The following is a 14,863-nucleotide window of genomic DNA, read 5'->3' on the forward strand; positions in this document are numbered from 1 at the left end:
GGCATTGTCCTTTAAATGTTTGACTTGAAGATGGAAAACTATATTACGTGTAAAGACTGTGCAGAATTGGGGAAGATTATCAAGAGGATTATTTTAATGAACTGGAAAGAACGCAAACTGAACTGCTTCAGTTTGGAGAACTGAACATGGACTTGATATCAATGGAACAGGCTGCTCTATCTCTTCAAGAAAGTGATAGGCCCGATGGCCTTCTAGGTCCCTGGAACTTTATTAGATCACTATCTTGAATGTTTGTGTACTACTGAACCTTTGTAACACTCTGCAACCCCCCCCCCCCCCCTTGTTGTTATTATTATTATTATTATTTTTGTCTTAGTTTGTCTTGTCATGTATGTATTGTCTTGCTTGTGAAAAATAAAAACTTTAAATATGAAGAGGATTACTTTGCCACACCTGAGTGTTGGAGGACCTGGATACTTAGTTTTTTCTGTCTAAAGACTATAGAAGGACCAGAGCCTGGCTTAAACCCTCACCGTGTCTCCTCTACTTTCTCTATTTAGGCCAGGTGAAGCCAATACCCCGGACGGGAAGGATTTGTGTTGCGTTACGTCTCCCACACTCCCATTCCCCTCACAATAAATATAATTGGGGTCTTCTTATTTTTAATTGTTGGTTTAACTTGCCTCCAGCTAGGCCAGGTGCCCCACACTATAAATAGAATAGAAATACTTTATTTATCCAGAGGGAAATTCAGCTGGAATATATAATATATATAAACAGGAATATAAGGCAGATATAGACACATATATATATATATACTTATACGGTATAGTGTTATTGAGCATGATTACAGTGTAAGGCAGTTGTAGTGAAGGTAGTCAAGGCATAAATCCTTATCTTGGAATTATGAGGTTCCATCTGACATGGTCAACATGAGACGAATGTAATTCTACAAAACAGGTCTTTACATGTGGTTGAAGTTAATATTTTGAAATCATTATACTGGATATACGAACACCTTGAATAGCAAGTGGTATAGTGGAATAGCAACAGACAAAAGACAAGGCTTGGGCAGATTAAAATAAGTCATCTTTAATGAACACTGGGATCTCATTACAAGCCATAGTGCTAAAATACCATCCTCAAAATATTTGCATCATATAAATAACATGACAAACACTTGACCGACGTCAGCCAATAAATAAGAGATGGAGAGGATCAAGACTATTATGCAAGTAATAGTGGGCATAATCTGCTTCATAATCAAGTCAACAACAAATAAATAGGCATTAGACAAAGCATTCCTTCTGAGCTCCTGATGAGCACAGGGTCAAAGGTCATAGACAATACAAATGTTATACATGCAGTTTGGTTCTTCAGATGGGTCACACACACACACACACACACACACACACACACACACACACACACACACACACACACACACACACACACACACACACACACACACACACACACACACACACACACACACACACACACACACACACACACACACACACACACACACACACACACACACACACACACACACACACACACACACTTCATGAGTTCAGGCCCTTTCCACAGTCCTCACAAGCAATATCCTCCCACCCCTCAGTTCTCCTGTTAGCCATAGTTTCCCCCACTAGCACCTGTACGGCAGCGCGGCCTGTCCCATTTTAATTCGGGGTCCAAGCAGCACCCCCATGAGCATTCTCTCGCCCCAGCCCAGCAGCTTGTTGACAGTTAGGTTGAGAGGGGACAGGGACCCCTGGTCCTCCACCGAACTCTCCTCGGCCTCCACGGCAGACGGGGCCGGCTTGCTCTCTGGTGCCGGCTGCTGGTCCACCACGGCACTGCACCGGCTCTTGCTACAGCTGCCGTGCTGTCCGTCACCCTTCCCTCCACTGCGATCCCTCCCCGTCTCCTTCTTCCTCGCGCCGTGCGGGCAGCTTCCGTTCCTCTTCCCCCGGGCCCTCCCCTCTCTCTCTCCCCTCACCATGGCTTGGGATGAACCACCGTGAGACGGCCTGGCGGTCTTGGTGCGGGATGAACTCATCACCATCTGCTTCGCCTCAGCCTGAGCGGAGGAGTCGACGCTCACTGAAGGCTTGCTGCTGTGCCTCTTTGCTTCACACTCGGCTCCCATCTCCCTCCTCTGGACAGTTTTGGAATTGGCTGTGCATGCTGACAGTTGGTTAGCAACACTGTTAGTATAGTTGCTCAAGGGGCTTCTCTGTAGGTCGGTGGGGGAAATGCTTCCCATTGGGGACAAGGAGAGGGTGAGGCTCTTGCGTTTCTCTGACAGAGAAGCGTGGCCTGTTGGGATTAGTAACTGCATGGGCTTTGGTACAGGTGTAGCTGGCTCATCTGGCCTCGGGAGCGCTGCCTCTCTAGGCACCTGGGCTTCCCTTTGGTTCTGGTTGAGTGTGAGGGTGAGAGTCCTGAGTTTGCCAGAAAGAGACAGCATCAGTGGCGAGGGATTCCTCTGTTCGTGCTGCAGGTTTCCTGACAAAGTGGAATTGTTCACAGTTTCACCTGAACGGGAATATCTGGGCTCTACTTTGTCTGCACTGTGATACGAATTCTCACCGCACACTTTCTCGCCCGCTGTAAAATCATTAGTAACACAGTTGCCCTGATAATTTACGCTCTGATTGGTGGACAGCAGGCCCGTGGAATAGCGGTTTATGTTTTCATTGGCAGACTGCAGGCTCGTGTCCAGAGATTTGCTTGACCGGATGATGGGGTTACCGTCGGAGGCTTTCTGACTGAGCGTGCCCTGGAAAAGCTGCAGTTGGCCCAGGAAGTTAAAGTTTGGCGAGATGGAGGGTCTGCGCTCTTTTACAAACCTTTGAGATGAGGGGAAAAACGAGATGAGGTCAGGCTCTAGTTCCACAGTTCTTATTCTCTAATGTCACACCCCATTCATACTCTCTAATGTCACACCCCATTCATACTCTCTAATGTCACGCCCAATTCTTACTCTCTGTCACACCCCATTCTATACTCTAATGCCACACCTCTAATGTCAACCCCATTCAATGCCACACCCCATTCATACTCTCTAATGTCGCATACCATTCGTGCACCCCACAGTTGTATGTGACATTAGAGAGTATCTCCAATGTCACATACAACTCACAGAGTAGGTTGAATAAATATATATATTCCTATGCATACACACAATGGTATACTACATGCACGCGCACACACACACACACACACCTCCCCCCGGCCCTACCTACCTGTAGGCATGGTCAAGGTCCATTCCCAAGCTATACATAATGTAGGCCACAGCCAGGGCAGGGGAGCGAGAGATTCCTGCAGCACAGTGAACCAGCACTGAACCACCAGAAGACATGGCCCCATCTGAGAGAGAGAGATAGTAGAGAGAGAGAGATTCAGATAGTAGAGAGAGAGGGAGTAAGAGATAATTGACGTCAATGTTGTGTAATTGTTGTAAAACTATACTAGAGTGCCAGGCAAAATCAAGCAACAGTGTAAACTCAAGAGGTGTATAGGAAACTGATATTCTATATGTAAACGCATAATACAAAACATGTTCTTCTAATTGCAAGAATTCCTGCCAAGCATGCAAGGTCAGTGGTGATGAATTCGAATCTTTATTGTCACACCGCCATACTTTTACAGCACAGAGTGAAATTATTTGGTTTTGTATATAGGCTACTACTAGGCTGTTGCGCTGAAAACGCGATGTAATTAGCGCCATCCTCACCGATGAAGCGCAGCGCCTGCGGGATCCAGGGCAGCAGGTCGTCTCGGAGAGAGTCGTCGATGGGGATGCGCAGGTACTGTGACCGAGGCAGGAACGTCGGCTGCGGGCTGCAGCGGCTCACACTCAAGACGTAGCCGATACCCCGGGCACCGAGGCAATCCTGCATATACCAGACAAGGAGCTGAATGAATCATTCATTATTTTCATAAAGGAAAGGAATACCCTTTCTTTTGGGTATGGTATGCAGGGGGCGATCCCAATAACCATATGCAGGGAGGTATGTGTGTGTGTGTAATGTGTGCGTGTGACTGTGTGTGATTAATATAATTCAAGAGGGCTATCAACTGAAGATGATTGCTGCTACCTGCGTAACGTCACTCTCAGCTCCCAGGTACAAATGCGGCAGAATGAGGGAGAGCGGCGGCCGCTCGTTGTCCCTCTCTCTGTAGAGCACCATCTCTATTTCTGAGACAAATACATTCCAACATGTGATTAACTTTTTTATTATTATTATTATTATTATTATTATTATTATTATTATTATTATTATTATTATTATTATTATTATTATTATTATTATTACTAGATCTATATATTTTTTTCTTTGACACAAATGTACCTTCAACATGTTTACGATTCCAAAACGTTGCAAGTATATAGGCTATGGCAAATAATGCAAAGTAATGCAATTCATATGTAGCGAATAGACTTGTTATCAACATTGCAACAAAGTAACGATACATTGATATGCATGGATTGGATACATTGAGATATGATACATTGTTGCAGTAAGACTTTGCGTCATATCTTTCGCCACATTACCATAACAATCAGGGCAAAGTTATGGACCATTTGTTTATTTTAGATTCATACTTACGGTTGAGAATTTCCTTTGACCAAAACTGGAAATGATGCACAGCTGAATACTTGCTTGATAAATGTTATAACCGGATCATGCAACCCATGAACGTTTGATAGCAAATGCAAAAAAAATAACTCGTTCCGGAATTCACAGTAAAATTCCGTGTTTGCAGAGAAGAACAGCGAATATCTTGCAACGAATCCAGCTGGACTCCGTGTCGTTCTGTCCCTTCCCCTGCCTGGTCCTTTCTGCGACTGTGGCTGGGATTTGTTGTTGTGCGCCTCTATACCTGCTGAGGGGAACAGATGAGGTAATGCTCTTTCTGGACGCTAAGAATAGTGCCGTTGGATGTGATGTCATTTTCAGCCAATCGGTGCCCGTGACGGACTCTGCCACGCGCACTCGTGCACGCGCTCCATTTGTCCCCATCATCAATTCGCCCCGAGAGGACCTCGGCGGCACATTATTGTGATGAATCGTACCTTTTGATTGAGCACCGTATTTCCCTGACACTATTGTTGCAGAGGCATTTCATTTATAAAAAATAAATAATCAATCCACCCACCGACACCCAAAAACCTGTATCTGACATGGCCGAAGTCCTTTGGCTTTGTTTATGTTTCACTTCACAGAAATCCTTTGTTTTCTCATTGCATGGGCAGTCAACCTAATGCATTATTAAAGTGTGACGATTGCACTCGCTGCTCTATTTTCAAGGACGTTTGTCATGTTTCTATTTGCAGGATAAGTGCAACACGACTGCATAATTTTAATCAGCTGTCAACGACATCCATCAATTTATCAAACCTTCATTGCATGCATAACAGATTAGGTTAAATTATGATCACAGATCGCATTCCTCCCATCGATACATTTGGTTTCCACCATCGCACATTTTTTTTATTAGACAGGTGCTCGGCCGGTGTTCTGAACACCGGGCGTCCTGCAGAAATGGCCTAGTCCCTAGTATAGTTCATGTGCCTTGTTGGGGGTTTGGACCATAGATATATAGATATCTATGGTTTGGACAGGCCGCTCCTCCCCCAGGAAAACGATTCCCATTCGGATTGGACATAGGATACCGGGCGTGGAAGAAGTAAGAACCAATCGCGTGGAATAGGGCTTATATAATTATTGGTGCTGTCAATCGATTAAAATATTTAACTCGATTAATCGCATGATTGTCCATAGTTAACTCGCGATTAATCGCAAATTAATAGCATTTTTTCCCTACCTTAAACAGATCTTTTTCAAGTTCCAAGTTTTAATACTCTTATCAACATGCGAGTCAACAAATGCTTGCTTTATGCAGCCATTTAACACAAAAGGATGACCCTCATGCATTGCAAATTTGCATCAAATTCAAAACAGAGTGATGCACAAAATAACTTAAAAGAAAATAATAATTTAAAACAATGAATAAAGTGTGCTTGAAATAATAGGGGAAAGAAAACGTTAGGAACTTGTTACATTCACCCACACAAGGGCTGATTAATCACACTCTCCCAGCTCTATTTCTTGCCCCTTCCTCATCTCTCTCACCCCCCTCTCTCTCTATATCTCTCTCACACACACACACACTTCAGAAACAAACATGGTATGAATGAGAGCATCAATAATACACCTGAGTGAAGTCTAGTTAAAAAAAAAAAATCTTAAAAGTTAATCGTGAGTAAAAAAATATATGGCATTAATAGAATCGGGCGATAACACGTTAATACCGCGTTAACAATTATATGATGCTGACCTGTCGCCGTGTGGTTGCTGTTCCTCAAGGGGTTAAGACCAAAGTGTGCAAGAGTTATGAATAAAGTACATAGTGCTCACACATATTTTTAGCAGTGCAAGCTTGAGTTGGTGGGCAGCAAATCAACCTCTCCTGCATACTAGAACCGTAGCGTTCCAAATAATCACGACTGTAGTAAGGTTGCAGAGTGAAATGTCTCGTAAAAAGGAATGCGCCTACCGTCTTCCCCAGAGTCATACAAGATAGATACCAATTCCCTGTGTTCAGTAGAAAGCTATCCGGTTGCAAGCTAGCCTAGCACAGCACAAATGAGTGCGTATCTCTTACACACACACCAATTTCAGCTTTTCACCTTGCGAAGTTACAGCCACATGTCCTCAGTAGAACGGTAGGCTCAGTCCTTCATAAGTACAACTGTACCCTATAGTAGTGGTTCTCAACCTGGGGTCCAGGGGTTCTTGAGAGGGTTCAAGGAGGTCACCAGAGAAATGGAGACACGTTTTATTTCACTACGTTATTCGTTGAGAAGTAAGGAAAATGAGAACATACAAGTGACTACTCCCATCATACAATGGGGGAAATAAGTATTGAACACATCAACATTTTGTTCAGTAAATGTATTTCCAATGAGCGTATTCAAGCGAAATTTGCACCAGACGTTTGTATTAACTCAAGAAATCCAGACAAGAAATCTAAACATTAAAGTCCATATGGAAATAAAGTTATGTGTAATAAAGTGGAATGAAACAGGAAAAAAGTATTGGACACACTAAGAAAAAGCAGTACACCACAGCAAGGAACTGTTACTAGCTGAAAACCAAAACGAATTAGGAGGCAACTCTACCTCCTATCTGTGCTAATAATGTCAACTGGGTTAGAATATATTGATGGATTATTAAAAAAAAAAATTGTTACCAAGGTGCCACACAAGAAACATCAAATGATGGGTAAAAGAGCTCTCAAGACCTTCACAAACTGATTGTTGCAAATCATGAAAATAGAATGGGCTAAAGACATATTTCACAACTTCAGAATCTTCCAGTAAGCACCATTGGGGGCATTATCCGTAAGTGGAAGCAACATCACTCCATCATCAACCGGCCACGCACAGGTGCTCGTCGCAAAATGTCTGATCAGGGAGTCAGAAGGATACTTAGAAGAGTAGCCAAAGAGCCATGGACCACTAAAGAGCTCCAGAAAGACTTGGAGGCAGCAGGTACAACTGTGACAGAAAGGACCATAGGCAATGCAGGCTATACTATGCTATACTATGTTATTTGATACTATGTTGTCTAGCACAGTCTCTGGAGCGTAACAGTAAGAAGCATTTTGTATGAAAGTATTCTGTACTTCTGTATGACAACTATTAAAGAAACTTGAAACTTGAATGCACTCCACGCTCAGCCCGCAAGACTCCACTACTGAAGAAAAGACATGTTGAAGCTTGTTTAAAGTTTGCCAAACAACATTTGGACAAGCCAGTGAACTACTGGTAGCATGTACTCTGGTCAGATGAGACCAAAATTTTACTTTCTGGCTGTCACACAACACACCATGTTTGGAGGAGAAATGGCACGGCACATTACCCGAATAACACTATACCAACAGTGTTTGGAGGTGGAAGTACCATGGTGTGGGGCTGCTTCTCCTCTTGTGGTACTGGCAGACTTCATATCATTGAAGGAACAATGAATGGAGCCATGTACAGAGAGATTCTTGAGAGGAACCTGCTGCCATCCACAAGGATGCTGAGGATGACACGTGGGCGGGACCTTCCAGCAGGACAACGATCCAAAGCATACAGCAAAGGAAACTCGCAGTTGATTTCAGAGAAAGAAAATCAACTTGTTGGAATGGCCCAGTCAATCACCTGACTTAAACCCAATTGAACATTTGTGGAAGCATCTGAAGATCCAGATTCACAATCGCAATCTTCAAGATTTAAAGACAATCTGTATAGAGGAATGGGCCAAAATCACACCTAAATACTGCGGGTGATCATACAGAAAGCGTCCTTGAAGCTGTCATTACAAACAAAGGCTTCTCCACTAAGTATTGAATTAATTTCAGTTAGTGTGTTCTTTTTCATCTACTTTTTCTCCCCATTTTTCTGTTTTTTTTCTCCCATCCCCAATTTTCGTATTGTCCAATTCTACCCTCCCGTCTCGAACGTTGTTAGGTCATGCCTCCCACAAGCCGGCTGCAATGTGGACGAAGCCTTGCATCACGTGTCCCCTCCGGTACACGAGGAGGCAGCCGTCGCATCTTTTCACCTGCACAGCGCGATCTCTCAGCGGCGAGGGTCTGCGTGGGAGGGTCACACCGCCCCTGTTGCTTCCTGATTCTGCTGCGCAGGCGCACCAACCGACCTGTAGGAGTCACTGTCCACAACGTCCGATCCCCACCCACCAGCTTCCCACCCCTAACACTGCCAATTGTGTGTTAGTATGAACGACCAGCCAAGCTGGTAGCAATGCAGAGAGCTGGGCTCGAACCCAGCATCTCCTGCATTAGTGGCGAGGGCCTTGCCCACTGCACCACTTAGCCGCCCTCAGTTAGTGTGTTCAATACTTTTTTCCTATGTGATTCCACTTTATTACACATAACTTTATTTACATACTTTACTATTTACATACTTTATTATGTATGGGCTTTAATGTTTAGATTTTTTGTCTGGATTCCCTGAGTTAATACCAAAGTCTGGTGAAAATGTCACTTGAATGGCCACATTGGAAATATATTTACGGGACAAAATGCTGATGTGTTAAATACTTATTTCCCCCATTGTATATTTGATGTTCTACACGGGTATCTCGGCTATAGAATTCTGGATTAAATAATATCTTATCTAATAACAATTTTTATCAGATGGGAGTCCCTGAAACAAAATCTTATCAAACAGGGGTCCGTGGTCTAATGCGTGACAAATCGGGGGTCCTTCACATGAAAGAGAGAACCATTGCTCTAGAACTCTGAGCTATACCTGTAGGTACACACACACCAAAGAAAGGGAAAGGAGACCTTGCATGGAGTATATGGCATAGTTTTACTTTCACATTATTCAGTACAGAGTAAATCTTAAATCTAACAGGTATCTGACAGTTTTTTTTAACACCGATACACAGGGCTGCATTAGCTAGCGGATACTGCATAGACACACACACTCACACAGAAGACAAATTACTACATATTCCACTACAATGATCAATGTCCTGTGAGTGACACACAGGACCTGATACCGGCTGAACTAAGATGCCCATGTCTCATAAATGTCATTAGGTTTTATTTCCCCCCAAAACGCTATTACATAGACAATCGCTCACATACTTCCACACACACGCACGCCAACACACACACACACACAATGCCCACCATTAACAAGAATCCCCTGTAGTTGCGATTGGGTGCCACATTGGATCTTGTGCCCTCTCCTCACGTAAGAGGGTATGTGTGTGTGTAATGCATGAGGGGTTGAGATCAGTCTTAAACCAGTCTGAAATGTTTAATAGAAATAAGTGCTGTAAGGTTCGCAGATGAAGAGGTGCAGAGTAAAAAGAAAAGAAAATTGCTTCATTGCATTGATGCACTGACTTCTCCAACACCCGTCTGTGTGTGTGTATGTACTGTATGTATGTGGCTGTGTGTATGTATGTATGTCTGTGTAGCGGTTCATGCACATATAGAGATCATATTCTACAGTACTGTTTTTTATCAGTCTGTTCCTTCTAAGCCTTCAGCGTCAGCCAAAACTAATGTGCAACACAGACCATAACTCAGTCCATGCACTTTCGCTCCTTTCAGCTTTATCTCAGCGCCGAAGCCCGCTCAACGGTCTCTCTCTCTCTCTCAATACCCGACCTGGAATATCACGGCTGAGATCAACTTGTGACCAACGACAGTGAAAACTTTGTTGTTGCCTTCCCTGCCCCCCCCCCCCCCCCGACACACGCCAGCTGCACCAATCTGGTTTTTAACACTGTAAACCCAGGCCAGAACTTCTTCTTCCATCCTCCCCTTCAAAAGTCAAACTGGACGGGCACACCTGCCTGCCGGCCCTAATCATAGACACTAGGGACAAGCCTGACAGTCATGTCCACGAAAAAGCGACATGATACACCGATTTGGAGACACTTTTACAAACACATCAATAACACATCAATAATTCCACTACGAACCCCGCCCAATAAACAAACAAAAAAACATGTATAAAAAAAAAAAAAAAAAAAGGCTACTTAATTACACGATTTCATAAGATTTTCACAAACACGAACGGAATCATTAAGAGTTTCTATATAAAGTACTATATAATATATATATGCTTGCGGGGGACAAGGGTGTAATGTTGGGATTTAAGGATTTATGGAAGTCTCCGAAAGCCACCTAAAGTGCACTGGCCATTTCCATTGGAATTGAGGCGGTAGACTGGGAATGTAGGGCTTTGGAACTCTTTCAGAATATCTCTGTGTTAGATGGTGGACCTATGTACAGTCTGAAAGGGTAAGGAATGAGACGTAAACCTAGTGGATAAGCAGGAGAGTACAAGTGCGTACATTTTGGACCTCTGAAGTCCTACTTCATTAATGTAATTATTTAGTCCCCCACCCACGATCATAATCCAGCATGTAAAAAATATACGCCCAATAGTAAGACTATATATAGACTATGTGTGTGTGTGTGTGTGTGTGTGTGTGTGAGCATTTGTGTGCGTGAAACAAGTTCTCCCAAACGTCTTCAAGGAATGGTTCACCATTGAAATGATGTAGACTCTACAAACTAAATGAAATATGCCCAATACCTGACTCTAAATGTGCGTGCATGCTCATACACACACACACGCACACGCACCAGCTGTCGTCACAACTACAGGGAGTGCTCGGGACAAGTGGGACGGAGCACGACAGGACACACCGGCTACGACTCGAGGGGAAGGGGGTGGGGGGGGGTGGGAGACACATACGCACACACTCATGGCCACACACGCACGCACGCCACAGGTAAACACCGATTAAAAACAAGAATCGTAGCGCAGATGATAATAATAAACAGGAATAATAGGTAGAACTGGATTCATAATTTTGTGACAATAATAATGACAATAATAATATGGCCGCCACGGCTAGACGGCTGCTTTTCCCTTATTTAGGCTTCTTATTTTTTCTTCTTCTCATAGATTCTTTATAGGGGGAGAGAGGGGCGGGTGGAGGGTAGAGGGGTGGGGGTCATGGAACTTGAAACGCTGGTCTTGTGGTTGGTTTTGTTGCCAGCGGAAGGAGGAGGGGTACAGAGTGTGATGGATGCACAGGGCAGGGGGCAGTGGGGAGGAGGAGCTCTAGAACTGTTCCGCCAGCAGCTCACACAGTCGCTTGGAGACCGAGTCCTTACTGCAGCGCAGTGTCAGACGGTACATCTTAGGAGAAGAGAGAGACAAAAAGGAGATGGATACGTTAAGAGAGGTAGTGTCAGACGGTACATCTTAGGAGAGAAGAGAGAGAAAGGAGATACGTTGAGAGGCAGCACGCAGGTGGGAGCATGGCTCAAGGTGGACACTTGTTTGTGAATATTCAGGGATTTTAGAAAGCATATCCTGCTGATATCACCTACCAAGGACCCCTCTTAAGGCATTTCAAAGTTTTCATGCAGTTTGGTTTAATATCACACTTTACATTATCGTGCAATTAAATGCGATGATGATTTTCACATTAGTGTATCTCGAATAGCTTTCTTAATAATTAATGGGTGTGTACTTTGATAGAAAATAGTTCCTACATGAAAGTGCTCACAACAGGGTTTGTGGATTATCTTGAATAACCTGGTCATGATTTCAGGTTTATTTTCCAAATAAACCTTGTTGGCACTTGATGCGCCACAAACCGAGTGCCATTCAGCACCATTGTATTTGAGTGATGGCAGACATCTTTACAGCAAATATCTCCAAAACTAGATAAATCACACTGAAACCATTTGGATGGATAGATAGTAAGGGGGAATATATTAAAAAAAAAATATTTTGTGTGAACTGCCCCTTATAACTAGCAGACTGGGGTACACCACCCAAATGTACTAATCACAGCTTTAATTTTGGTAGCTCAAAAGTGTAGTATAGCATGTAGTATGTGTAAGTGTAGTATAGCAAAGCTAATGCTAACTGTTTCATGTAAGTGAAGGGAAGGTATAGTTAAATCAAAACTAGTTTTCTAGTTAGTAGATTAGTCAAGTTTTCTAACCAGTAGGATTCATTTGATAGATTTGGGAGTTTATAGCTAAATACGCTATAACGCTAACGCTAATGATTTTGTTTTCATTCGAAGTAGGCCAAGCATTCCTAGCATTTCACAGAAACAACACCGGCATGAAAACCTTTTCCAATCCAATAGGAGGGAGTCTGGTCATCAGTAGGATAGGCTTCTAAACGATCACCTTCACCAACCCACATTTCATACATATTCCCCATCCGTTTACAGCCATACAGGATAACACCACAAAATATGCATGGACTGGAAAATAGTTTGAAAGAATATCAAATATGGAAACAGTGGGAAAGGGATAGGTACAATATATATATATATATTCTCCTTCATACATTCATTAATCTATGGGTGGTCAGTTCAGTTTAAACACTGGGACAACTACCATAAAATTACACACCGACATGGAATGTGAGAGAGAGAGAGCGAGAATGAAGTAGGGAGTTTTTTAATTTAGGGTGTAGAGTAGACCAATGAATGAAGAGGTGACTAGGGGAGGTACAGGGTGGGTGTGGTGTACTTTTCTGTTATTCAGCCACTTTGGCAGTTCATCTACATTAAGAGGCCCCATTCTATTCCACTGGTGAACTTGAGGATTTAGCAAACACTGTGGCTAGTAGATAAAAGAAGTAATTTGTGAGGAGAAATAACGGTTTGACTTTAAATCTAGGTTCAGTCGAAAGTAAAAAAAAAAAAAAAAAAAAAAAAAAAAGAAGGAGGGCCATGGGCGTACACATCGCTTTCCTTTTGGCTCAGGCATTAAGGGACAAGGGTGGGAGCTAGCTTTCCGAGATTCACGTTGATAGCGGCACCGTGTGCACTTATATACACATTCATTCATATCTTAAGATAAGATATTCCCCTTGGGGAAATTCGCAAGAGAAGCTAGCTAGGTAGCTAACTTATAGACAAAGGTCATAGACAGAATAAGGTGTTTGTTAAGGGTAGACCGGCTGCTGATATTGGGCCGATATTGGCGTTTTTATCAGTCCACTGACATCGTCATGTTTTTCCATGGGGAAATATTTTCCAAATCCAAAACAGGCAATGCACAATTAGGCTGCAACTATCATCGTTGGAATAATCATGTATCCGGATTAGTTTCGTTTTGAACAATCAATGGATTTCTGGAACGGTGTTTGAAGCTAGAAGATACCTAAAAGGTCACTATTTCACTGTCAGGGTTAGAACAATATGTTTCTGGAACAGTGTTCATAGGTAAAAGCTACCTAGAAGGTCACTATTTCACTATGTTAGGGTTAGAATAGGTTTCTAGAACGGTGTTTGAAGCTAGAAGCTACCTAAAAGGTCACTATTTCACTGTCAGGGTTAGAACAATAGGTTTCTGGAACAGTGTTCATAGGTAAAAGCTACCTAGGTCACTATTTCACTGTGTTAGGAACAGTGTTTGAAGCTAGAAGCTACCTGGAAGGTCACTATTTCACTGTGTTAGTGTTAGAACAATAGGCTTCCGGAACAGTGTTGAAGCTAGAAGCTACGTAGAAGGTAATTGTTTCACTGTTGTTTCTAGTTGTAGCACTGGGAATTTAGGGACACACGATTTATGATTTATGTATTTTCATAAATGGCGGTTTTATGTATTTTCCCTCCCAAAATGTTCAGTATAATAACAAAACAAAAAAATTCAAAAAGAGTGAGTTTTCGCCTCATTATTTTCTTTCTGTATTGACATTAGGACGGCTGAGAGGGAGACAGAGAGTAGGGGAGACACAGGAGTGAAGCTTATAGCAGGATATCATCCTCTGCCAGTAGTGAAATGTGTAGTTCCTCAGGGAGGGGAGGAGGTTCTTAACCATCTCTGGACACCACTTTTTAAATCATTCATAATTTAGTCTGGACCAAAACAAACACAGGAGAATAGAAATATGCCCCTTGTTTAACTGGGTAAGCTGGCTGTATTGAGACAACAATAGCCTGGTGTATGGATGGACTGGAAGCTACTGTAGGTATGACCGGGAGCTACAGCGAGGTGTCGAAAACACAGAGTCATTGTGGACAAACAACCATCCCCGGGACGCCTGAAACCAGAGGACTAGGACTCAATCTTCTGATAAGAAGTGTTGAAACTGCTCCACAGAGATTCATTGAGAAAAGGCGGGGTTAAACTACCCAGGGGGATTTCCTGGTTCAGGAGCTAGGAACCCGACAATGCTAGAATAAAAGCACATTTTGTGATCAAAACCAAAACATTCCGTGGGTCCACAAATCAGTCTATGGAGCAGCTCCAGAATTTCATACCCGATGTCACAAGTTTGAGTCTTTGTTCTCTTGTTGTTTTCTGG

At 43.0% G+C, this 14,863-nt stretch overlaps 2 protein-coding genes across 4 annotated transcripts in view; both read right to left on the reverse strand.

Moving 5' to 3' along the window:
• Positions 1-1,612: 1,612 nt before the first annotated feature.
• LOC311240540 (uncharacterized protein) lies at positions 1,613-4,787 on the reverse strand (the record flags this gene model as incomplete). Its single annotated transcript, XM_084329119.1, has 5 exons — positions 4,584-4,787; positions 4,071-4,171; positions 3,707-3,866; positions 3,216-3,339; positions 1,613-2,819 (listed from the first exon to the last, which is right to left on the reverse strand). Exons 2-5 carry the CDS (start codon positions 4,161-4,163, stop codon positions 1,613-1,615), a joined length of 1,584 nt encoding a protein of 527 aa, XP_084185245.1. The 5' UTR covers positions 4,164-4,171; positions 4,584-4,787.
• Positions 4,788-9,342: 4,555 nt separating this feature from the next.
• The window catches only part of ap2a1 (adaptor related protein complex 2 subunit alpha 1), a 208,665-nt gene continuing 203,144 nt past the window's right edge, over positions 9,343-14,863 (reverse strand). For all 3 annotated transcript variants that reach the window (XM_084329593.1, XM_084329592.1, XM_084329591.1), the window contains one exon: positions 9,343-11,722. In XM_084329593.1, the coding sequence (XP_084185719.1) occupies positions 11,645-11,722 (78 nt within the window). In that variant the 3' untranslated portion in view covers positions 9,343-11,644. The remainder of the gene's footprint in view (positions 11,723-14,863) is intronic.

Source organism: Notolepis coatsorum, assembly GCF_963971535.1.
Source record: "Notolepis coatsorum genome assembly, chromosome: 14".
NCBI lineage: Eukaryota > Metazoa > Chordata > Actinopteri > Aulopiformes > Paralepididae > Notolepis > Notolepis coatsorum.